Source organism: Rattus norvegicus, chromosome 9 (genome assembly GCF_036323735.1).
Source record: "Rattus norvegicus strain BN/NHsdMcwi chromosome 9, GRCr8, whole genome shotgun sequence".
NCBI lineage: Eukaryota > Metazoa > Chordata > Mammalia > Rodentia > Muridae > Rattus > Rattus norvegicus.
This window is the reverse complement of record NC_086027.1, coordinates 50622557-50648495: the sequence shown is the minus strand read 5'-3', so window position 1 is coordinate 50648495 and position 25939 is coordinate 50622557. Positions and strand designations below refer to the sequence as shown.

The window sequence follows — 25939 nt, the reverse complement described above, 5'->3', positions numbered from 1 at the left end:
GTTTATTCAGGCTTGATGACCTCATCAAACAGCTCCCAACACATGCATGAGATACAATTTTTCCCCCTCAGGTCTGATGACCTAATCAAAGCTCTTCCAATGCATTTTCTAGCTAGATTCCAAATGTATTGTATACAAGTGGTTTTCCTTAGAGTGCCCAATTTTCTTTTTTGTTTTTGATTTATTTTTGTGTTTAATTGTGTATATGTGGAGTGTGTATATAAGTACTGGTGCCAACAGGGGCTAGAATGGGATATTGGCTTCCCATGCTCCTAACCACTGAGCCATCTACCCAGCCCAGTTTGGAAGTTTTTAAATGGAGTCTCATGCACTTTAAGAACTCAACTTGCTGTGTACCATGGTTGGCTTTGAAGTTATCAAACTCCTGACATGCCCCCTCAAGGGCTGGAATTAGAGGTGTGCAACCCAGGGCCTTGCGCGTGCTAGGCAAGCGCTCTACCACTGAGTTCAATCCCCAACCCCCCCGAATAACAATTTTTCTATGTGATTCCTACCACAGTCTGTTGAATACACGAGGGAATAGATGACTCCTCCCCTTCCACTAACTCCTCCCCTTCCACTAACTCCTCCCCTTCCACTAACTCCTCCCCTTCCACTAACTCCTCCCCTTCCACTAACTCCTCCCCTTCCACTAACTCCTCCCCTTCCACTAACAGATTTATCCTTAAGGAAGAGCCACTCACAAATGCCCGCGAAACCTTACCCACTCTTGAGCCTGCTTTATGTAATTATATTCTTAACAGGAAGCTGAGGTTTCACCAGGTGACAGTTTTGTGGACTGGAAGTATTTGTGTGTGATAGGGTGCGCAGCCATTGTGTTTCAGAGAGAAGGCTGTGGGCTGCACCCTATCAACCAGGATCCTGAGTTCAGGCTGACCGAAGTGGTTTCTTTCCATTGTGTAGAAATCTACAGGGTACATGGGGTGTCCACTTAAAAAAAAACACATTTCCAAAGTGATAATGTCTGTCATCTTGGATAACCCCTTACTTATCTCATGCTCATGAGTACTCTGGGTTCCACATTGAAAGGCATAGATAAACAGAAACGTTTTTCTGTCCAAAGCCAGAGAGACCCAGAGCCTACTGAAAGCCCTGTGAATGATCCATGAGTCTCATGGTTAATTCTTTTTTTTTTTTTTTTTTTTTGAGCTGGGGATCGAACCCAGGGCCTTGTGCTTGCTAGGCAAGTGCTCTACCACTGAGCTAAATCCCCATCCCTCATAGTTAATTCTTAAACTGACTGAAGTTCTGAACATATTCTGATTGCAGTCTTGTGAAGGCCTCAAACCCCAGAGACGCAGCCAGACTTTTCCCGTACTCCCTTTTAACTGTTGTTTCTTTTCAGTACTGGGGTTCAAGCTATTCTTGACCCAAGAAACCATAAGACAACAAATGTTCGCACAGCAGCCTGCCTTGTCTATGGCAGACTGTCTGTGGTTCTGGTTATTCCTGGTCAATGGCAGTCCAACCAGAATAAATGGGAGGCTCAGAAGCATGAATAGCTCCTAACTTTTAAATTGTGTATGGAATGCTCTGTGCAGAACAGTGGGATGTATCACTCAGCCGAGGTCAGGGACTCCCCCTCTCTCCATGGTGTATATGATTCCAAATTCTTAATCACTCAACTCGATCAGTAATCTGATGAACTGCTGTAGGGTTACAGTATCTGTGTTCGAGTCACCCTTATGTGATTTAATAATGATTAGTGATGTCATGAATTCCTATGTGCCAGCAAGAAGGCATCATATGATTCCTTTAAATGTTGTCTTATATATCAAGAAGGGAGAAATATAGATTGGGGAGGTGATTGGCCAGCCATGGCACATATCACATTCACTTTAATTTTTGTGACAGCGAATTACTATAATTGTTTTACCTTTTGATTACTGGTAACAGCAGTTTGTACCTAATTTACAAATTAAATGCTGTGTGTATGTACATATGTATGTACACATATATGTGTGTATAAATAGGGAAAATCATAGAACCTAGAAAGTCCAGTGCTGGCTTGTGACTTCCTTCATTCATCTTCTCGGGGCTTCTAAATATTTTCCACAAAGAAAATTCCAGTGAAAGAGGATACTGCAAACCACAACATTTTAGGGTTTGTTCTAAAACTGTAGATCACATGCCAAATTAACTAAAAGCATCAGTTTATGTCTCAAATATATTTTTTGCACATGTTATTTGCATGGCTAAGAACACCTCGAATGCTTTCTGGTTATGCAATGGTGTTTGACTTATTTTCGTTTGTATGTACATATTTGTGACTGTGTGAATATGTGTCTCATGTGTGCAAAGGCTCAGAGGCCAGAAAAATGCATTGGATCCCTGAAGCTGGAGTCACAGGCTTGTAAGCTATCTGATGTGGGTGCTGAGAACTGAACTCAGGTCCTCCAAAGCGAGCCCTCGTGTCCACTGAGTTCCATCTCTCCAACCATGTGGATATTTTCTCTTAATCCATATAAAACTGTCCCAGAGGGATCAGCTCCCCTTTCACTTGCCTCCCATTTTCTCTTCCCTTTCTGGTCAAGTTCCAGTCCCAAATTCCAGACCTCACAGTACAATCACTCCTTAACACTCTCTCACATAGTTTTCCTTGTCTTTTATCTTTCCAAGCCTTGTCTCAACATGTAAATTTGTGCCCTGCCTAGTGCCTCTTTTGTCCAGAGCAAGGTCAAGGATCTTCTTGATGAGTCTTGTGGAGGGAAAAAAATGGGCTGGTCAGCTGCGGATCACTGGGTAAAACTGTCTGAGGTAGTCAACCTAGAAGACACGTTTATGTGTTTTCTCATCTCGGAGGCGTTCCTTCTATTCTGCTTGGCCCTGCTTGGGGCCCAGAGCCTTGTGGCAGAGAGAGGGAAACTTCCCACCTTAGGTGGCCAGAAAGAGAGGGGTATGAATCCATCATACCCTCCAAGGCCAGCACCCAATGGCCTTCACGAAGCTCACTCCAGTTTCCACTTCCTCACGCAGTACCACAGATGAGGAACTAAGCCTTTAGAGCAGATGCCTTCGTGGGGGAAGAAAGTCCAGACTGTAGCGAAGGACAGCGATCTTTTGGACTTTTTTTTCTTCCCTTTCGGCATCCCAGGTCACAACACAGATGCGCGACAGTCAGATTCATTCTCGTTGCTGTGACAAGATCCCCTGACAAAAGTAGCTAAGGGAGAAAGGGTTTCTTTGGCTCATAGTTCCAGACAGAGGACTACAGCCCGGGGGAAGGCACGGTGGTAGGAGCAGGAGCCTGAAGGTCGTCTTGCATCCAGAGTCAGAAAGCGAAATGTGAGTAGGATGTGAGGTGCAGCTATGAAACCATACGTGACTCCTTCGCCTAGGGGATGCTCCACCTTCTAACGTTCTCAAATAGCACTGCTGTCTGGGACCAAGTGATCGAGCCAGAGACCATTTCTCATTCAGACCACGGCAGTATCTCATAGCAGAGGGTTAATGAATTTCATTCGGAGCATACAGTGGAAAAGGCCAGAAGCTACAATTTGTGAGCAACCAATAGACACCATAGGTTTATTCAGTGACACCTCCTTCAGTTTCCATCCCCACTGAAGGTGCTTTGCAAGGCTGTTCTTTTATCCTTGGTTTTAAACGTGAAACGCCTGAAATTCCCAGAGACTGGCGTTATGTCTGTTACCGGGTTTACCAAATAGCAGAGGCAGAGTTTGTAGTGTGTTTCCATCTGCAAAGCTAGTTCTCCACCATTTTGTGCTGAACTTCCATGGGCTTGCTTCAGCTGACGTCAGGACAGAGAGCTCTTGGAGCTCGTGATATGCAACTAAGAAAGTAACGACCCTGCTTGTTGGGACATCGGGGCTCACTTGTCTTAGAGCTCCTGCATTCAGAAATCACCTACTACACGTCTCTTTGTGACTGGTCCTTTTGAATTTCTGAGCCTTTTGACTAACCGATGTTTCCACTTCATATAGTGTTCTCTTTATGTTCTTACAACAGAGGAAAAGACAAAGTGGCAAGTGTAAAATATGGTCAAAATAATCTATACTTCTGTTAGCCAATGAGCGCTCTGCCAGCAATCCGATCACGTGACCTGCCGGTTGTTAAAAGGGAGAGAAGAGAGAGAAACTTGGCAAATCTCCAGGGCTTTTGTGGCATTTTTGACATGCATGAGATCCCCTTCTGTGGCTGAGGATCTTCCACTTCAACGAGGGAAGACTTATCTAGGGGTTTCTTTGAGCCACATAAGACATGCCGCATGCCAGTCAGGCACAATGGGACAAGGGGGACAGGAATAGAGAAAACCTGTCATTCACAGCAAATCATTTGGGATGCAGAGATCACAGGGCAGGTTAGGGGAGGGGCTGCTCTGGTTTGGGGCCCTCACTTTCCTTTCTCCCTAGAGCCATCCCGGCAATGGTTGGTTCTCTGCAGAATCTTCGACAGTCCCTCTGCCACCTAGCTTGTGTATCTCGCCTGCCACCATGTGAGCAGGGTCATGTTCATGGGGACTGGTCCCTCCAGGCATAAAAGAACAAGCAGGGAGACCTGCTCTAGAGACAGGTGAGTGAGTTGGAGCTGGTAGACTGGGAAGAGCTAGTTGACAAGTTTTCTTTGCTTTCGTTCAGGAAGTAGCTGAGCTCATACAGAGCAAGGATTATCTCGGCAGTCCTCTGACTCTCCAATCTGTGTGCACTGGCACCCCACGCACACCGTGCTGCTTCCCCACTGAGCTTACACCTCAGCAGAGTCTTTAGGAGAAAGGCTTTGTTTTAGAGAAACTGAGGCAAGACATGGACCCTGGAAAGACAGTCGTTCTCATGGTGTAGACCAAATGCCCCAGCACCAGAGGTGTGGGCATCATCTGCAAATTGTGAGAATCATATAGCCCTGTCTGTCACCTGATCAGAAACTCTGGGGTTGGGACCTAACAATCTGGATCATATCAAGTTCTAGGTGGGTGTAATTTTGTAAGTCTCACAGCCATGGCTCCATAACACCTCAAAATTGTAGTTTGGCTTTTATGTTGGGGATTGAACTTCTGACCTTCCCAGGTGCTCCACAGGATCTCCTCCATGGAGCCAGCCCCCTTCTCCTCCCTCTCTCTCTCCCCCTCCCGCTCTGTGTGTGTGTGTGTGTGTGTGTGTGTGTGTGTGTGTGTGTGTAACTTTGAGACAGGCTGGCCTTGAATTCACTCTCTAACCAGAAGACCTTGAATTTGCAAGCCTTCTGCTCCACCTCTTGGTATCCGGTATCACAGCCCTGTACTGACAGGCTCAGCACGATCATTTCGTAGTAGTAAGTCTTAGCTGAATGATGGTCCACTTCTTCAGCAATATTCATGGTGTTAACAGAATAGTCTGATAATGACCCGTCTAGTTGCTCAAATAGAACATTCTTGTTATAGTACTAAATCAACTGAAAAACAGAGATGTCTGTCATACTTTCTTTCTTCTTTCTCTCTTTTCTTCTGCTTTTTTCATTTTAAAATCCATTTTCCCTTTTATAAAAAATAGATTTTTTTCCCACACAATATGTTTTGATTATATTTTCTGTCCCTACCTTCTGCCAGTTGCTCCCCACCTACCCTTTTCTGTCTGGGCCCATATCTTTTTTTGTCTCTTTTCCTAAAACATCTCATTCTTTCCTACTATTTCTTCTTAACTTTAACCCACACAGAGGACACCCAAGCCTGTAGATCACAGAGTGTGTAGAGTGGAGTGGCTATACTATTGAACAGTTAAGGATGGGTTTAGGACTCATCTTTGTCCTACCTGTTTGTTCCACATTTCCAGGTTGCTGTTTTAGGTGGAATTATTTTGTTTTTAGTAAGGCGTTCTGAAATTAATTTTAGATGTCAGCGATTCCGCTGGAAAGCATGACTCTCACCCGGGCCCTGAAATCATCAAGGTTTTCCATGAGCACAGCCATCTGCAGACCCGACTGCAGGTTCAAGTCACTAGAGGAACTTTTAGAAATTCACCCATGCCCTTAGCCCATCCTGAAGAAAATTGATTTAGCCTGTGGGAAGAAGGTTTCCCAGTATTAGCTATTTCAGAATCCCTGAAGTGGTATTCTAATGTGTGGCCAGGGACCACAAACACATTGAGGAAAACTCTAGCTCACTGTGTGTCTGAATTTTGCTCCTTGACCTCCTAAGCCCCGGGGCAAGCAAGAGCTGCTTCTGAAGTCGTTGCCTTTCCAAAGCAATTTAAAAAGACAGCCATGGTGCTCACCACCTCACAACAATCAGAGAGAAAGAGAGTAAAATTACATTCTGGAAGCCAAAGTCAAAGGACAAATCCAAGTCTATTTAAAGGCGCTCTCAAATGGCTCCCGCAACAGATACAGGACTTCGGGTTACAGAGAAAATGATTTGCAGCCTTCCTGCAGAATTTGGATCGCTTCCTTCTTCCCCATCCCCAGCCGCTATAGTCAGAGCAAACTCCTGTCTCCAATAACCAGAGCCCGAAGAGAGTTGCCTGATGCTCTCTCGGATGCCCTCTGGGGGTCCTGAGCCAGTTCTGAGAAAGGTGCAAAGGAACAAGGGCTCCTAAGCTGGCCCCAAGCGCTGCATCCCAGCCTCCAGCTTCCTCCTGCCTTGGTGTGTGCAGGAGTTTCTGGCGTTTGAGTCTCTCTCACCTTCTATTCCCTTAGTGAAAATCCCATTATCTTCAACAGCGGTGTGTCAAGAAAAGACATGAATTTTGTGCTATAACAAAAGGATCTGAGGCATGTTTCTCCCGGTAGCCTTAGGCTAAAAAACATTTTATCTCACTTTCTTCATTCATAAAACAAAGACTTAACTTCCCACTGAAAGGGATGGATGTCTTCTTCGGGATGGGAAAAGTTTGAAGATTGACTCAAATCTCCCAGAACAGAGAGAGGTTTACAATTACATGATATATACATGTAATACAGGACATGTAATCAACCAGACCCTCCCCACCCTCAAAAACGTTGTGCAAATGTGACATTAAAATAGTACTTGAAGTTGACCATTTCGAGATAAACAGATGAAAGGACGAGCAACGAGAAGCAGGTCACGTGCCTACCACGTAAAGCTTGAAATTGATTTCGGAAGCATCCAAGCTCGCTACGAAAGAACCTCGCTGTTTAATTAGGATGGCTTGGATCCAGAGTCTATATTTAGGGTAAACTAGAAATTACAGTGTAGAAGCGAGAATCACCCAGCAAGAGTCTAAATTAAGGGAGAGAGGACCCATTGAAAGAGGCAACCACAGCTTCCTTCGGCAAACTATGAGACGTCTTAACTTCTGTATTTCACCAAATGCAAATTGAATAATTCCTTAGGTCTCTTCCTCTAATGAATGTGCTTTGACTAAAATCTTATGAATATTAACTTTTCAGTTCGCCTTCATCTGAGTTGCACACGGTTCCCCTCCATACCTGAGATCTACTGGAGTATAGATGGATTTGGCATCCAACCCACAACACATCAGAAGACTCTCATTAAGATTCCAAATGTATAGAAACATATTTTATACCATTAATATTTTGGCTTCTTTTTGTAAGTGGTTGGCAGAGGATCCATGGCACCATATCATTAATTTTTTAAATATTCTTGTTTTCTTCTCATCATTGATGTATCATCAAATAAATTAGTTCAGACCCAAAATGTGACAGAGAGAAACATATGATTGATTTTTTTTAATTTCAGGATGTTTATTGAATGATTTTATACAACTTATCCTGGTTCACCATCTTATAATTTTATAGAGGAGCACATGCCTCTTTGTGTCCAAAACTAGGACTTTCAGATGCTGAGGAAGAATCTTTCACCTTTTTGCTTTTTTTATTTTTTAATCTTCCCACTGACCTGGCTCTGAACTGAAATATGCTTATCAGTAAGTTTACTAAACATAGTCTTAACAAACTAAATAATACACTCTAAGCTGTTCAGAAAAAACGAGTCACCAGCACAGGGGCTTCGTCAGGGAAGATGATGCACTGACTGAACAACACCATCCGGTTAGGAAGTCATTCACAGGACTCAAAGCTTCCAAAGCAGACTTTGAACTTCATTCAAGGGACAGTTACCAGCCTGGGCTGAAGGTTTACTTTCCAATCACAAGGAAGAAAATAGGCCAAGTGTACCAGTAGTTCTTACATAATTTAAGTAGCAAATACATTGAAGACACCAAGTTTGGAGTTTGTGGGTTAATCCCCACCCCCATACCCCCCAAAACAAACACGGGCTGTGCTCCATGCTTCTGTGGTCAGGCCTCTCACGCAGTCTACAGCCAGGCTTTGCTTTTAAATTTGTCTGAAAGTCACAAGTTCCTGGGTGGGAGGACCCAGCTGACTTGATCAGTTCCTTGCTGGTGTATTCGAACACTGTAGGACAGGGACCCTGACCAGGTTATTCTGTCTAGGATGCAATGCCTAGTGCTTGTTGTGTGCCTTCTACTGACAGATAAACCAAGGTAAGATTTGCCCCACCTCCTTCCCCCCCTTCCCCCCCAATCCCCATCCTCCACCCCTGCCAGATCTGTACGCACTTCTTGTGCAATTAGGTCCCTGCAGAAGGTTTTCCTTCCTTTGCGGCCATTTTGGGAACATGAAGCCAATTGGTCCAGGCATCGTCTAACATTCACATGAAAAAAATAAAATAAAATAAAGAATGCGTGCTGCTCATGGTTCATGTTCTGTTTAGCAGAGACACAAGCAGGGCAGGGAGGAGCACTGTGTGTTGTTGTCATTACGACAATCTGTTTGATTTATCGGCTTCCTGAACGCAACCTTAGTGATTGTTTCAGTACAAATTGAAAACCCCAAGTCTTATATATAAAAACAACAATAACAACAACGAGAAAGCCAGATCTCTGGTATTTTTTTTTAAACTAATTAGTCAGAAAGGTGAGAGGTAAATTTCACAAGGAAAGTGACCTGGGAGCCACTCGCACTACGTGTTCATCTTATGTGCCCGCCTAAGTAAAGGAGAACCCTGGGGACAGACTCCGTACAACCTGACCCACAGGCTGGCTGGAAGCGGTTCTTCTGCATGTGTGGTACCTCTGAGTTTGGCAGGCTTGAGAGCTCTACTTGAAAGAAAGGCAAGGTCGTTCCTAGCACAGACTCCAGAGAAGAAAATGTGCCCAGCACCGCCACCAGGTGGTCGTTCCTGGAAGAGACGTTCTGAGTACAAAGCAGAAACCTTAGTGGTTTCCTTCCTGAGAATGGGAACACCAGCAACTTACACCTTACCGCTAAATGACACTGAAGGAATCCATAAGCTAAACGCAGAATTTGAAAATTTCAGAAAAGTGTAGTCCATCGTTTTCAGCAAATTAATTGTAGGAAGAAAAAAATAATGAACAGTTAATGCTAGGAAGAGAAGATACTTCAAAAGACATTTTTAAGGGGGTACGCCTATAAAATACACCTATATGTGTCTCATCTGTGTCCTTATTCTGGCAAGCAAACTGAAAAAAAGTGGTTTTTTTGAGGGATCTGGGGAAATGGCTCGGTCAGTAAAATGTTTACTGCACAAACATAACCTGCGTTCCGATCCCCTGAACTCCCGTGATGAAGCTGGATCTGCAGCCTGTGGCTGTGATCTGATGCTGAGAAGGCAGGGGCGACAGGGTTCTGAAGACCACTTGCCAGACATTCTAGTCTAATTGGTGAACCCCAGCTTCCACGAGAGACCGTATCTTCAAAGAATAAATGATTGAGGGAGACACCCAATGTTGCCTCTAGTATACACAGATATAAATGCACGTACGTAATGTTTACATGTCCACAAAGAAGCATGTGCACACACCCTATGAGCCAAAGGTTTGTGACAAGCAGATGAGTCTGGATATCTGATGATGGGGAAAAATGTTAATGTTGTTGATAATGGTGCTGGGGCTTTAAGAGAATGTTTGGCTGTTACAAGATCAGCATCTAATGCTGGATGGTCACATATCAGGGAGCTGCTTCAAAGCATTCCAGCAGGGGTGGGTTTAACAATAGGTGAAAAGAGACCTGAAGAGTTTCACTGCTGAAGCTGGGGATGGGTACAGGGAGATCCCTGTTGTCCCTTAGAGCATATAGTTGAAGGTACCTCCCACGTGTCTTATAAAGTCTGCTAACCTACAGGGAGAAACTAAATATTGTGATGCATTAATATATATCCACCCAAATAGTGGACATTTCCTGGTCCTCTCATATCACAACATATGCAGAGTCATGCAGACACCATATCGGCTACTGATATCCATGTTGTAGTTTGTGGTGTCCATCAATTATCCAGTCACACAAAAGAAAGTTGGTTTTCAGTCAACAGGGGTATCTGTAACTCCACTTTAGAGGCCTAATAATATTAAGATTCTGTTTTGTCTTCTCTAATTAGGGGCTTTTCCTTAGAGGTAGCAATGGTCTGTGTGTGTTTGTGTGTGTGTGTGTGTGTGTGTGTAAATGTACAAAGAAAATCGTTCCTTTTATGGCAGAATCTTATACACATCATATTTACCCCTTCTATCAATAATCTATATCATTCCCCCAAATAGGCCCCTCTCAGTTCTAGTCATTTACAGCTATAGACAAATAGACACAAATATAGATGACACATAGGTAGAGATATTTAACCTTTCCATGTATAAGAGAAAACACCCAGTCTTTCTTGTTTAATAGAAACATCTGCACGACGGGCTGGGCTGCATACATGCCCTTCCTCCCCCGTGCATACTGACCTTCCCACAGGGCTGAACCGCAGATTCCCTGAAGCAAGACTGACCTCCCTTCACCTCCACCCTAGGTGCCATTTCTCTCAAACTACCCAGAGAACAAGATGGTACCATGTCCCTTCCTTACAAAGCACCCCATCCTTTTCTTTTCTATAAATATTTGTGTTTTAAGAAGTGTGTGTGTGTGTGAATGTGTATCAGTGTGGGGCTATGTGCAAGTCCCTGGGAGTCCAGAAGAGGGCGTCAGACCCTTGCTGCTGAAGTTACAGACAGTTGGGAGATGTCTGACCCGTGTACTGGGAGGATTCTTCAAGGACTCTTCTGATTGGCTGAGCAGGGCAGAGAGAACTCTGATTGGCTGAGGCATCTATCTAATCACACCCACTTTCTGAAATGTAAACTTACTAATATTTTTGTTTTTAAGTTAAGCTACCCTTTTCTAAAATCCTGAAATAGATTTGCAAGGCTGAACAGACATTAACTCCATCCCCAAGCAAATGTAATAGTCTTCGTTCTGACTATATTGATTTTATTTTTGGTTAATATCCTCTTTCAGGAAGATAGAAAACAGTCATGTGCGTGAAAAATCTCTTTCCCTTTTTAAAAAAATAATCACTCCCCTGAAGTAGAAACTTATGGGTTCTTTGGAAAGTCGGTTATGCTGAATTGTCTTTTGCTGGGAAAAAAAAACACATGAAAGAGTGTTTTTCTGAAGTGGGCACAGGTGAAAGACTAAGGCAAACTCCTGAAGGAATGTTTGGCTGAAGCAGATATAGATGTTCTATAGAAGCAGATAGGATGTTCTGCTAAAGCAAGCATGAAGGATTCTTTGCTAATGACACTCCTGTCTTGGTCTGCCTTACACTGTGTAGTTGAGCTGCATTTGTTGGGACTCCTTAGACACGCATCACAAAGCTCCTGGTGATATGCTGTGGTTTCTTGCTGCTTCCATGGACTCAGGATGATTGGCAGTGATGTTATCTGAGGCAAGACACATGGTCTTGCCTTTATGGGGCAAGGTACCATCATATAATATGATGTATGCACACACACACACACACACACACACACACACTTGATGTCTACCAGCGAGAGAGTAAGTAATGCATGAGCTAAGAGGAACACTGTCCTGAAAGTATCATTGTCTTCTTGTTTTAAGTAGGCACCTAATCTTTTATTAGCTAGGTGAGAGGCTATGCTGTATAGCCTGGTCACAAACCCCAGATTAGTCATTACTGAATTGGCAACTAGAGAAATTAGTTCCACCTCTCAGTTTCTCATTTTAAAAACTACCGTAAGTCAGACCAGTATGGATAAGATCTGTGCAACTCTGCACCTTCAAAACAGAAATAAGAGCTGTGACATCAGCTAAAACCAACCATTAGGGGGAGCTCTCCTGTGGCACATCATAGTCTGCCCATATCCACCATTCTGCACCCAACCAGCAGGGGGCGCGCTCCCTGTGTCATATCAGACATTACCCACCCTCCTGCACCCACAGATGTCCCTGCAGTTGTAGACTGACCAAATGAAAGTCTGCAACCTAACATAGCGATGAGCTGGCTCCTCAACGGTGTGGTTTGGCCGTTACTTCAAAATGGCTGATTAAGGACATACATCCGGGACCCTTTCTATTTCTCTTATAGGGGGGGCTTGAAGGGACAGACACTATGTTGTTTGGGGATGTGATGTAAGAAAATCTGTGGATGTTATAACACTCTCACCCATGTGTACTTGTACACTGTACTGGCTCGCCAGTATTAGCCCATGTCTTGGGGTTTCCATTGCTGTGATGGAAAAGCATAATCAAACAGCAAGTTGGGGAGGAAAGGGTTTATTAGGGCTTAGTCAATCACTGGAGGAAGTCAGGCAGGGCTGGAAGCTGATGCAGAGGTCATGGAGGGGTGTTGCTTGCTGGCTTGCTTCTCGTGGCTTGCTCAGCCTGCTTTCTTACAGACCAGGACCACCAGCCCAGGGACAGCACCACACGCAATGGGCTGGGCCCTTCCCCCTTGATCACTAATTGAGAAAAATACCTTCAGTTGGATCTCACGGAGGCATTTCCTCAGCTGAAGCTCCTTCCTCTCTGATGACTCTAGATCACGAAAAACCACCGGTTCTAGTATACCACCTCTGGCTCTTAAGGACCTGGGACAATGTCTGAGAAGACAGTACCAGCATAGCAACAGACGCTCCCCCCCCCCCCCCGCACAGATCGAGGTCATTTATCCACACACATAAATCAACTTCCTATCCACTCTTGGCTCCAGCCACTGCTCTTTTCCAAGGGACCAGAGAAGATCTAAAGCAGTGATAGGGGACTTTAAGGGGTAGGGAGAAAGGCAGCACATATACCACAGAATCACAAGGGATGTACCTTATGGTGGAGATTCTACCTTAGTCTGTCCCTGAGTCACCGTAAGGGCAGGCACTACTCCCCACTGTTGCCCCCAGCTTGCTTGGCAAAGAGATTCTCACCCTGAGACATCAGGAGAGGTTACAGCAGATTCATGCAGAAGGCAGATAGCCACAAGGAGGAGAACACATTTGGCCCAAAGTTCTGGCCTGGGGTGACCATCCCATCCCCAGCCATGAGGGGATTGGCAGGCAAATTGGGCTTCCTGCCTGGATGCAATTAGCTATCAACAGCCTCCAGGACTCCATATGTAAAGATGCCCATAATGCAACCTTAGTTCCTTTGCAAAGCCATCATCTTTTTTTTTTTTTTTAAATCTCATGTGGGGATAGAAATATCTGAGACCAGGCAGCCTCAGCTGACCACTGGGTCACCATGGAGGCTCCCGGTCACAAACCCCTATCCATTAATCACCCTGACAGGAGTTGTTACAAAGCATACATTGTGCAAAGAGAGCCCTGTATGGCTGTGCTGCTTGGGAACTGGAGGGAGAAAAGATAATTGGAAGCATTGTGTGTGTGTGTGTGTGTGTGTGTGTGTAAGAACTAATATTCCCCTTCCCAACTTCCTTTCCTTAGAAATATAAAACAAGCCTGAATTTCATATGCTCACCTCATCAGTATGTGTGAGACCCAGTGTGGGAGGAGAGAACCCCTTAAACAATAAGCACTCAAGAAACAGTACACAAGCCACACAAGCATTAAGCAATTAGGTGGGGGAAAAACATTTAAAAACAAATACAAACCTTAATGTCTGTTTCTAAGTGGCTTGTAACCAACTGGGCAGCGATGTTGGGTACAGGTGTAACAGAAATCAGACTACCGGGCGGTATTCGGGAAATGTTGGTGAATGGTTGGTGGATGGTCCTCAGTTTGGAAGAATGAGACCTGGGTGAAGACTAAAGGAGAGGTTAGGATCTGAAACCGTTAAGAACCGTGGGAAACAAAGAAGAAATTCCATGTAGGAAAGAGTGAAATCTAGTGAGAGAGTTGCTTGGTTTTTAAGATAAGAAATCAGGAAAGAAACAAAGCACTTGGTAGTCCGGAATTAAACTGTGAGCAGACTAGATCCTCAACTATGTGTTAGAGTCTGGTCTAACTTATGCTAGCAAAAGGGAATGACTATTGGTTTTGAGGCTTAATGGGTAACCAGAAACTATTTGCTGGCAGTGGCTGGGTATCTTACATTGGAATGCACAAGCAGAGTGAGCTTGAGGTGGGAGCCCTGTAGATGGTCTAGGAGCTGCACCAGGGAGAAATCGTAGTCCACAGTCAACACACCCATAACACCGGGTGCAAGCATCTCTCTATCAGACTCTGTTCTATATCAAGCACTGCAGCTCAGGGGCTTTGTCAGAGCTCTATATCGGCAAGAGAAGAGGGAAAAGGCTGTACCATGGTGACTATCGGTAGGCTGCTTAGTCCAGAGATGCTTGCTATGAGTCAGAGACTTTTCCACATGACAAGTAAGATACACAATGTCCTAGTCTTCACTGAATCTAGAATCAAATGACATTACCTGTAAAATGAAATCCATTGTCCAGGAAGTAGAAACCTGGGGTGCATAGTGGAGAGGTTAAGTTAGTGCTTTAAGAAGAGTTCTGTCAGTAAAGGCTACTTCTTTTTAAAAGATAGAGGTAACAAAGTTTCCCTACAGAATCCAGAATGTGTGTTAAGGCTGCATTCTCACAGCTCCCCTACAACTTTGAGACTGAAGGGAGCCTGGGATAGGAGCTTGGGAAAAATCGTCTCAGGACACTCAGGGTGTTTGAGGTAGGGTAGTCAACTATCAAACATGACAGCAGTGAGTGCGGGGAACTGCATGGCTAGGTCAGGGATCTGTTTGAATATGGTGAATAGTGATGAAGGATCAGGAAAGAGAGCCAGCACCCTCACAGGGACAGAGGAAAACAGGGTGCTGGATTGAGATAGAAAGCACCTTTTTCTGAGTCCCAGGGTCCAGGGCAGCAAAGATGGCTGGGTCACACTGGTGGGGTAGAAACCAGAGCCCAAGGAGACACGGGTCAGCCACTGTTGGTGTCAACCATGTTGGACACACGATAATCCTGAATGTGCATAATTCATTCAAAATGTAGTAAAAATATTAAAATCACGATGATACGGAAGCTGCAATTCATGGATGTGTCAGAACTCGCTAACCATATGGGCTTCTCACATAACCGTTACTGCATTTAACCTTCCCAATTACCCTGTCATGGAACCGAGTCTCAAAGCTCAAACTTATGCAAATTCTCCAAAGCCACATATACAGAGGGAAGGCAGAGGCAGGATCTGATTGGATGCTTCTGGATTCTCCAGGCCTTACATGACAGCCTCAGACTTCCACTAACTAAAAATAATCCAACAAAAATTTCTTTCCAAGGGGGGAAAACGTTACCTGGCCATTGCTACTTTGAAACTTAGATCTCTATCTTTTTATTGCCTAGGAAGGGGCTGGAGAGGATGAGGTGTCGTCAGAGTATATTGTATAATTGTGTCAAAGTGTCCTAAAATCGTTACTTTGTGCAACAAATGAACACTACCAACAACTGTCTTACAGATAAGTGTTCAGTTAGCTCCTGTCTGCTTGCTTTGCTATTTGGTATGGAGAGAGTTGTTTGTTTGTTTGTTTGTTTATGTGTTTTGCCATATAGCTTTGGGTAACCTGGTATTCACTATGTAGCCCAGGCTGGGCTCAAACTCACAGTTGCTGGGATTATGGGCTTCTGCCCTGACACCCAGCAGGTTTAAAATCCACATCTGTTACTGCTTCAGGACCCCTGTGCCTTTCAGGTTCATGGTCCTTTGTTTGGGGCCCAGCTCCCTAAAGCCGCAGCCTTTCTTCTCCATTTTAACGGTTCCACAGTGACCCCTGCTGGAAGACGGAGCAGCTCAGGGCCGGTTTCCTGCAGGATACTCCTGAGGCTGCAGAGCAGATAGCGTTGAGCATCATTGACTGTGGTCACCACAGTCCTTATGTACTTGATCAGTGACGGGGCACTTTAAAAGCTGAGCTCTCGGATGATAAGCACCTGGACTGCGGGTCCTTAAGGGCTGGGCGCGGGATCTGCCCACATTTCAGACAGAAAGTCTTCAAAGGAAGCGCATGGTCAGATCTCCACAAATCTGTCTCTGAGCCCTGGTCTGCCTGCTGTAGTAAATTTCGTCCCGCACAGCATTCCTGACACCCGGATTATTTCTCTGTGGGTCTCCAGGATTCTTGACTTAATAACAACCTAAAGCCGAAGGGGCCCCCAGCAAGACTGAGAAGGCGACGACTTCTGCAGAAAGTGCCAAAATGTTTTAAAAATAAATGGCAGAAAACAAGAGTCTCGCGAATTTTCACCAGGCAGTGTAGTAATTTGTGTGATGTATTTTTAACTGTGGAGATTGATGGAGAAACCACTTAAATATAATGTGAACTGGAGATTTGTCAGTTCTGCAGTTCATGCTGTGGCAAATAGAGGTGTATAGTGTGTGTGTGTGTGTGTGTGTGTGTGTGTGTGTGTGTGTGTGCCCCAAATCAGCTCTTACATAAGTCCTAACTGCCTATGCTTCTGGGAGTTTTCTGTTGTTTGGAGCGATCTTGTTTCTGAGGAAAAAAAAAACAATAACAAAAACAAAACAAAACAACAACAAAAAACCCCAAATATCAAAAAAACAAACAAACAAACCAAAAACTGCATTGCCTGTGGAATATCTCTTAAGCCAACGTTCCTCCATTTTTTGTTTTTTTCCTTCTTGCTTTGTTTTGTGTTTTAGCAGACACTCTGATGTCAGGACAGCCGGGACACTCGTGATTTCTTCAAAACTGTACCTGAGTATCATTTACCAGACTCAGAAATCCTTTGCTAACCTGAGTTCCTGCCCTACTTAGTCAAAGGGAGCCTTTGGCGACTCAGCAAGACTTTACCAAGCCTGGATCTCTTCATGGGAGAGTCACATAGGAACGACCACCTTCTCGTTTCTCCTCTGGATTAACCTGAGCTTTCATTGCGGTCGGGAAAACAGACCCTAAAAGCCCTGTAAACACTGAGGCATCCACTTTCTCGAAGATTTCCAAGGATATAAGTCTCTTTCTCTTGCTGCTTATTCCTCACACTTCCTTCTGCCCCATTTTCTGTTCGGCCAGACATCAATTGCTCTTAGAAATGGGCTCCAAAAAAATTTTGAAATTTTCCTGGTTTTCCAAAGGGATGATTTCCTCATGGGTACATCGCGCCCCCTTGTGGCAACTTTAAAAGTTGCAGACGGTGTTTGTGATTTTTAAAGCTATAGGTCCATTGCTTCCTTCTCATAGCTCATCGATAGCTACAAGGCTCATCCATAGCTATCTGTCACCGTGAATTGATACCAATCCCAGGCCCGTGACTGCTTTTCATCAAAACAAATCTATGACTTGTTCTGAGAGGCCAAACCTACTCTGTCTTGAAACTGGCCTCCATCTTAAAAGAAAAAGAAAAACGATTGAGAACTAGACCCGCAGATGAACCAAAGCTGCACCCACATACCAGGAAGGACTCCACAGTTTGTCCTTGGCGAGAATCACTCCCTAGCTACGTCCTAGCAACAGTCAATCAAAAATCAATCGGATAGTTTCAGACGAACTTTCAGCCTGTTTGTGATTGTTCGTGGTCTTGCTTCAGACCACCCACCTGTCGGTTTACAACAGTCATTCTATTTGATGTTTGCCGGGATGGACCGTCCCTCGCTTATATCCATTTCCCTGTAAAACTTTGTCCCAGTGAAAGTTCGGAGCCGTTTCATCAAACCGTCCTGTGGGTCAGCGGTGAGTCAGCCCAAACTCGGGTTTGTAATAAAGAGATGAAGATGATGAAGAAGAAGAAGAAGAAGAAGAAGAAGAAGAAGAAGAAGAAGAAGAAGAAGAAGAAGAAGAAGAAGAAGAAGAAGAAGAAGAAGAAGAAGAAGAAGAAGAAGAAGAAGAAGAAGAAGAAGAAGAGAAGAAGAAAAGGAAGAAGAAGAAGAAGAAGAAGAAGAAGAGAAGAAGAAAAGGAAGAAGAAGAAGAAGAAGAAGAAGAAGAAGAAGAAGAAGAAGAAGAAGAAGAAGAAGAAGAAGAAGAAGAAGAAGAAGAAGAAGAAGAAGAAGAAGAAGAAGAAGAAGAAGAAGAAGAAGATTACATCGGAAAAGGCTCCTTGGTGGTCTTTGGGAGTTCATGAAGCGCTTCCTGGCACAACAGGTCCTGTTTGCAAGTTCCTTGTGGATCTTTCCTTTGCCCAGACACCTCTCTCTTCCTGGTTTGTTGCCAGAAAAGCATCAGCAAACCTCCAACGTCCTGTGCATTGCAGTTTCGTTGCCGTTTCAATTAGAGCTTCAGCAGTCCCTGCCGAGATGAGCCTGCCTTTGGCCGTCCCTCAGGTAGGCTCTCACACCTCTCTGACTTAAGCAGCTCTGCCCTTCCTAGGGCCGGTTAGAATATTCTGTACAGTGTTCTGCTTTCAGTGTTCACGCCGAAGTCTACCGCCTCGCGTGTGGGTCGTGTTTATCCCTATATTCTCGTGACTCCTCAATAAAAAACAATCGTAAAAATAAATTTCTGGAAATGTATAACAGGTCCTGAGGAACAGTAAAAACCTCATGGACTTTTAACGTAGCTTGATTTAATCATTCCACAACCCCTCTCACCGCGTCCCATAAATATATGTTATTGTTTGTCAATTAAAGCGGGAAAGAATAAATTAACGGCAGCCTTCAGACCGGGACCACGCGAAGACACTGCAGGTGGGGAAGTCAGTTCTGATCTGGACAGACGAACTCGCCAATGAGAGTGGTTGCGTCCACTTGTCTTCCCAACATTTAAGTGAATGTCAGAAATCCACACTTCTGCTTAGAATGATCTGATGTCTCCTCAGGTTCGGGTCGGGTCCGTCGCTCAGGGAGGAGGCATGAGGGCGTTCGGCACCCAGTGCCCATTTACCAATAACCAAGATGTCTTTCAATATGTCAAGGGATAGAAGGAACTTTGGGTCATCCAAAAAAGAGAATATTACTCATTACTAGCAATCAGTTAGGATCGGGCCATGAGAGATTCAGAAAGAAAACTTACAGAGCAAATATGAGCCCTTGTTTTGATGCTTTATCACCAAAAGACAGAAAAGGAGGCAAAAGAATTAGGAAAATATTATGTTAAGTGAAACAAAGCAATCACAACAGGACACAAACTACTACTGTAAGATTCTAGGGGGAAAAATGATGACGACGGTGATAGTGATGGTGGTGATGATGATGATGATGATGATGGTGGTGATGATGATGATGATGGTGATGGTGATGAGGATGAGGATGGGGATGATGATGATGATAACTAGTTTGTGTCGTTTCCATGAGGCCTTTCCCTGTGATTTTTCTCTGGCTCTTCTGTGAGTTGTTAGAATTACCGGGCATTTCTCATGCCAGCTTCCAACACGGCTGTGTGCACAGCTGACTGGGCTCATTACCCAGAGTTTCCAGAGAAGGGAGGGAGGAAAACACCATCACCTAGGATGTAACACCTCGGTGAAATGGGTGATGGGTGTTTTTTATTTCTGCATTAGATTAGAAGTAGACCCCAGGAGGTTTTTTATTTTTAATTTTGTTTTTCTTGGATATTTTATGTATTTACATTTTAAATGTTATCCCCCTCCCCGCCTCATACCTCTGCCCCTTTCTCCTATGAGGATGCTCCCACTCCCACACACCCACTTCCACCCCAACGCCCTGGCATTGGGGAAACGAGCCTTCACAGGACCAAGGGCTTCTCCTCCTACTGATGCTGGACAATGCCATCTCTGCTACATGTGTGGCAGGAGTCATGGGTCCCTCCATGTGTACTCATTGGTTGGCAGTTTAGTCCCTGGGAGCTCTGGTTGGTTGATATTATTGTTCTTTCTTTGGAGTTGCAAACCCCTTCAGCTCCATCAGTCTTTTCTTCAAACCCTCAGGGTCCCAGTGCTCAGTCCAATGGTTAGCTGCAAGCATCCTCCTCTGTATCAGTAGGGCTCTGGCAGAGCCTCTCAGGAGACATCCATATCAGGCTCTGGAGTACTACTTGGCTATCAAAATCAATGACTATGTGAAATTCTTAGGCAAATGGATGGAAGTAGGAAATATCATCCTGAGTAAGGTGACCCAATCACAAAAGAACACACATGGTATCCACTCACTGATAAGTGGATATTAGCCCCAAATCTTGTAATACCTAAGAAAAAAATTCACAGATCATATGAAGCTCAAGAAGAAGGAAAACCAAAATGTAGATGCTTCCGTCCTTCTTAGAAGGGAGAACAAAATACTCATGGGAGGAAATACAGAGCAGGGACTGAAGGAAAGGCCATCCAGAGACTGCCCCACCTGGGGATCCATCCCATAAGCAGGTACCAAGCCCAGTCACTGTTGCTGATGCCAAGGAGCAGTTTGTTTGTTTATTTTCTTTCTGACTGTTTTGCCCATATACAAGCACAACGCATGCAGAAGGCCAGAAGAGGGCACGGGTCCATTGGAACTGAAATTACAACTAATTGTGAGTTTCCCTCTAGATGATGCGGGTCAAAGCCAGGTGCTCTGGAAAAGCACTGTTTACTCTTAACTGCAGAACCACATCTTTATCCACCCTCGCAGTTCTCAAAGTCGGCACAAGACACTCCAAAGACATTTATTTGCCCCCAGAGAAACAAAGGGCACAGAATAAGAGACAAAGAGATCAAGGATAAGGGAAAAGGGGAAGGGAACAAGGGAGCCGGGAGAGGAGGGACATTTGCCCCACAGGGACAAAGCACTGTCCCTGAATAGAGAGGAGGTAGATGCACCCCATGGGAAAATGGTGGTTTATAAAGGTACAGAGGGAAACCCCGGGCTAGAACGAGGTGTTTAATTTTAGTTGGGCATGTTAATAAGGTGAGCCAAGGGGGGCTTCTGATCGCCGAGCTTCAACACTTCGAGAGCAGGACCTTGGTGGTCAGCTCAAGAGGAGGAAGTGGACAGGGAACAGAGCTTGAAGTCGAGCTGTGGGAGTGGAATGGAATGGAATAGCAGGGCAGAGGGCATGAGGGAAGGGAGTGTTGGCCGGACTCAGGCCTGGGAGAGCCCTTCTCTAGTGTTATTGGTTTTTAGCGTTACATTGCTTGCTTGTGGACATGAAGTCCCCTCTGACATCTCTGCTGGTCGCCACTTCAGAGCAAAATGATTCCTGTGTCTCCATCTCAACATCCCAAGCAGTTAGATCCAGCCTGGTATTCTTTCTAGCCTGGTTTTCTTTCCTTTCCCTTTTTTCTATTCTTTTCTTTTCTTTTTTCTTTTCTTTTCTTTTCTCTTCCCTTCTCTTTCTTTTCCTTTCTTTTTCCTTTCCTTCTCTCCTCCACCCCTCCCTCCCCTCTCCTTTTCTTCTTTCTTCCTCTTTTCTTTTTCACACACTTGTGGTGCAGAGATTACAACCTGACTCAATCACCCACCTCCCAAACCTCATCTCTGCGGGATCAGACGAGAGAATGCGGCTGGAGTGGGGGTGAGAGCAGGGGGTTCAGGCAGGTACTGCTCAGTCCTGTGTGCACATCACCCACACTCCAGATCTGAGCTGACACTTAAGAGAAGCCCAACCCAAGCCCAACTCGACAGATTCTTTGTGTAGGTTGGCCATGGGCACTTACAGATGGTGTCAGGAATAATGGAGCAGAAAATCTGCTGAGTGGTGTGCATAGGTGTGTGATGTCCACATAGGGGTGTAAAACCACGTATGCTGTGATGGGCCCAAGTCATGGAGCAGAAAACATGGAAACTGCAAAGCAGACTCAATGACTCAAAGTCTGGTGTTTAGTGAACATGCCGGCGAGTGAGCTTATGTGCGCACTAACGGAATAGCACGAGTTTCCTTCTCTGACTCCAGTACATTCCATGTGAACGGGATGAATCGTATGTCATTCATTTGTGTGTCACTCACTGAGTGTCACTTGATCACATGTTGCTTCTGTGTCACTCACCTGTGTGTCACTCCTTTGTATGTCACTTACTTGTGTGATACTGTATGACACTCAGTCACTTGTGTGTCACTCACTGTGTGTCACTTTTTTGTGTGTCACTCACTTGTGTGCGTGTAATCACTTGGGTGTCACTCTATCATAGGTCATTCACTTGTGTGTCACTGTGTGTCACTTGTGTTTCATTCACTCATGTGATATTCACTTGTGTGTCACTCTCTTGTGTGTCATGTGTGTCACTCACATGCGTGTCATTCACCCACATGTCACTCACCTATGTGTCACTCACATATCACTCACTTGCTCACATGTCACTCCCTTGTGTGTCACTAACTTGTGTGATACTGTATGACACTCAGTCACTTGTGTGTCACTCACTGTGTGTCACTCACTGTGTGTCACTTTTTTGTGTGTCATGTGTGTCACTCACTTGTGTGCGTGTAATCACTTGGGTGTCACTCTATCATAGGGCATTCACTTGTGTGTCACTGTGTGTCACTCACTTGTGTTTCATTCACTCATGTGATATTCACTGTGTGTCACTCTCTTGTGTGTCATGTGTGTCACATGCGTGTCATTCACCCACATGTCACTCACCTATGTGTCACTCACATATCACTCACTTGCTCACATGTCACTCCCTTGTGTGTCACTAACTTGGGCATCACTCGCTCGTGTGTCACTCACTGTGTGTCACTCGCTCATGTGTCACTCACTTGGCAAGTTCCCCTGCCATCACAGGTCAGTGTCACTATGACTGATAGGTAATATTTTTCCTCTGGATCCTCTGACAGTGATCCAACCTATGGAAACATCAGATGGAGCAGAAACATGGTGTGTTTGATACATCCCTGACATGTATACACTAATATAAGTCCCCAACGTGTACACACTGACACAAAGCACTTACATGTACATAAGAGCATAAGTCTCTGAGCTGTACACGCTGACATAAGTCCCTGACATGTGCACACTAGCATAAGTCCCTGATGTGTACATGCTGAAACTGCCAAGGCCATGGAAGACAGGGGAAGAGGGTGGATTGCCACAGTGAGAGGAGACTGAGGGGACACTGCAGCTTGATACAGTGAGATTCTGAATCTGATCTTTACAGAATGCTGGAGACTGGGAAGACTCCAGAAAGTATGCATGAGTAAGTGTACACAAGTGAGTGTGCCTGAGTGAGTGTGTCTGAGTGAGTGTGCATGAGTGAGTGTGCCTGAGTAAGTATGCATGAATGTGCGTGAGTAGGTGTGCCAGAGTAAGTGTGCATGCAAATATGTGAGTGTGTGTGTGTGCATGAGTAAGTGTGCTTTAGTGAGTGTGCATGAGCAAGTGCATGAATGAGTGTGCATGAGTAAGTGTGCATGAGTAAGTGTGCATGAGTGAGTGTGCCTGAGTAAGTATGCATGAATGTGCATGAGTAGGTGTGCCAGAGTAAATGTGCATGCAAATATATGAGTGTGCATGTGTGTGCATGAGTAAGTGTGCTTTAGTGAGTGTGCATGAGCAAGTGCATGAATGAGTGTGCATGAGTAAGTGTGCATGAGTGAGTGTGCCCGAGTAAGTATGCATGAATGTGCATGAGTAGGTGTGCCAGAGTAAATGTGCATGCAAATATATGAGTGTGCATGTGTGTGCGTGAGTAAGTGTGCTTTAGTGAGTGTGCATGAGCAAGTGCATGAATGAGTGTGCATGAGTGAATGCACAAATGAGTGTGCATGAGTAACTGTATATGAGTGATTGTGCATAAGTGTGCATGAGTGAGTGCACCAGAATAAGTGTGCATACATATATGACTGTGTGTGTGCATGAGTGTGTGTTAGTGAGTGTGCATGAGTGAGTGCACAAATGAGTGTGCATGACGATTCATGAATGAGTGTGCATGAGTGAGTGTGTATGTATGCATGAGTCCACATGAGTAGGAGTGCCTAGTAAGTGTGCATGAGTGTGCATAAGTAAGTGGACATACAGTCGCCAAAACATCCACCCAGGATAGAGAGCGACAGCTCAGGGGAGAACACGAAATGCGATGTGGGCCTCTCCATGCTCCACCCCACCTGCTCTGTAGACACGTTGTAAACACACATGGGCTTGATCTGATTCTCAATTCTCACACACAACTGTCCCAGGGAGAAGTTAGAGCATGACTGTCTATGGCTAGCTCTGAAACACTTGCAAGTAGCTGTCTCCATCAGGGTGAGGTTCAAAAATAACACAGTTGTTCTTCCAACAGGAAGTGCGTGATTCAGGTCATCTGACAGTGAGAGGGTAACTGAGAACCTGAGGAGCCACTAGCTGCCTTCTCCCCAGTCCACCTTCCACCTCCCTGAACCTTCCATTTCCCTAAAGGGGGAGCGCCCCCTCAAAGTCCTCACATGCTCCCCGTTCTGTGTGAAAAACACTGCCCCGGCACCCACTCTCTGCTTTTCACATTGTTCCCATGAAGTGTGCTGTTAGGAGCTCAGAATAGTAAAGATTGCTGTCATAATTAAGCTCTGGGACGTATTTCAAAGACTCTCAGACATTAGAGATGAGAAGCCCAGCAGGTCATCCAAGCTTGTCTCTCTGCCAGTGCAGGAGGCTGTGCGCAATTTGGTGGATCTGTTATCAGACTATAAAAATTCTAAACTATTCAAAAAATTACCACATTGTATAAATTATAATAAAAAGTTTACCTTATTCCTGGGCCACTCTTGGGGAGGGCGGGTCACTGAATGGCTTTCTAAAAACAATTACTGCTCTATTTAGAATAGATTTTCCAAGGTGAAAACGTGGTTATTTTCCTTTCAATGTGACAGCCAGTGCTTATTGTTATGCAAGAGCTGCCTCTCTGCATCTGATGGTTTAAAGTTTAGCACTGACCCCAGCTGTCCCTCAGATGATATCATAAACACGGCTCATAGTGCCTCCAGCTTCCTCTGCCTTTTCTAAAGGGCTGGGCTTGGACACACTTGATATTTTACTGCCTTTGGGTGGGGCATCCTAGATGCAGAACCATCATTTCCTCCTCCTCCTCCTCCTCCTCCTCCTCCTCCTCCTCCTCCCCCCTCCCTCCTCCTCCCCCCTCCCTCCTCCTCCCCCCTCCCTCCTCCTTCTCTTCCTCCTCCTCCTTCTCCTCCTCCTCTTCCTTTCTACCTCCTCCTCTTCCTTCTCCTTTTCTTCTTCCTCCTCCTTTGCCTTCTCCACTTCCTTCTTTTCACCCTCCTCCTCCTTTTCCTTTCCTTCATCCTCCTTTTCTTCCCCCTCCCTTTCCTCCTCCTTTTCCTGCTCCTTTCCTTCCCTCCCTCCTCTTTTCCTCCTTTTCTTCTTTCTCCTCTTCCTTTTCCTTCTCCACCTCCTTCTCCCCTCCCTTTCCTTTTCCTGCCCTTCCTCATGCTTTTCTTCCTCCTCCTCTTCTTCCTTTTTGCTTCTTCTTCCTCCTGCTCTTTCCTTTTCCTCTTCTTCCTCCTCCTTTTCCTTCTCCACCTCCTTCTCCTCTCTCTTCTTCCTTTCACTTCCCCTCCTCTTCCTCCTTCTCCTTTTCTTTTTCCTCCTCCTCTTCCTTTTCCCAACAAGTGATTTCAGCACAATAAGCCAAAGACACTAAAGTTAGATGTCTTTGGGGGCATAGAGTTTGGGAGAATACCATGAGAGTCTTTCAGATGAAAGTTATTTATGGTCTTAGCCCCCTACATGTTTGGCATAAGTTTGGTTTGTGGGCAAAGTGCAAACAGAGCTAAGGGCACAGAGAAAGTGCACTGAAACGTGCGGTCACTTCATCAGACTGGAAGCTCATCTGTCACTGTCACACTGGGCACAGGGCACAGGACAGTGGTGACAGGAGATAGGTCAAACCATTCAGTTATGTTCATTATTGTGGTTTGTGTTTCTGT

At 45.0% G+C, this 25939-nt stretch overlaps 1 protein-coding gene across 1 annotated transcript; it reads right to left on the bottom strand.

The window, feature by feature from the left end:
* Positions 1 to 8530: 8530 nt before the first annotated feature.
* LOC134480364 (uncharacterized) lies at positions 8531 to 25081 on the bottom strand. Its single transcript, XM_063267895.1, has 2 exons — positions 13844 to 25081; positions 8531 to 12777 (listed from the first exon to the last, which is right to left on the bottom strand). Exon 1 carries the CDS (start codon positions 23981 to 23983, stop codon positions 22868 to 22870), a length of 1116 nt encoding a protein of 371 aa, XP_063123965.1. The 5' UTR covers positions 23984 to 25081; the 3' UTR covers positions 8531 to 12777; positions 13844 to 22867.
* Positions 25082 to 25939: the final 858 nt, after the last annotated feature.

Bases quoted from the DNA above. Each gene is read 5' to 3' on its own strand.
- LOC134480364 (XM_063267895.1), bottom strand. From the start codon at position 23,983: ATGTGGACTCATGCATACATACACACTCACTCATGCACACTCATTCAT.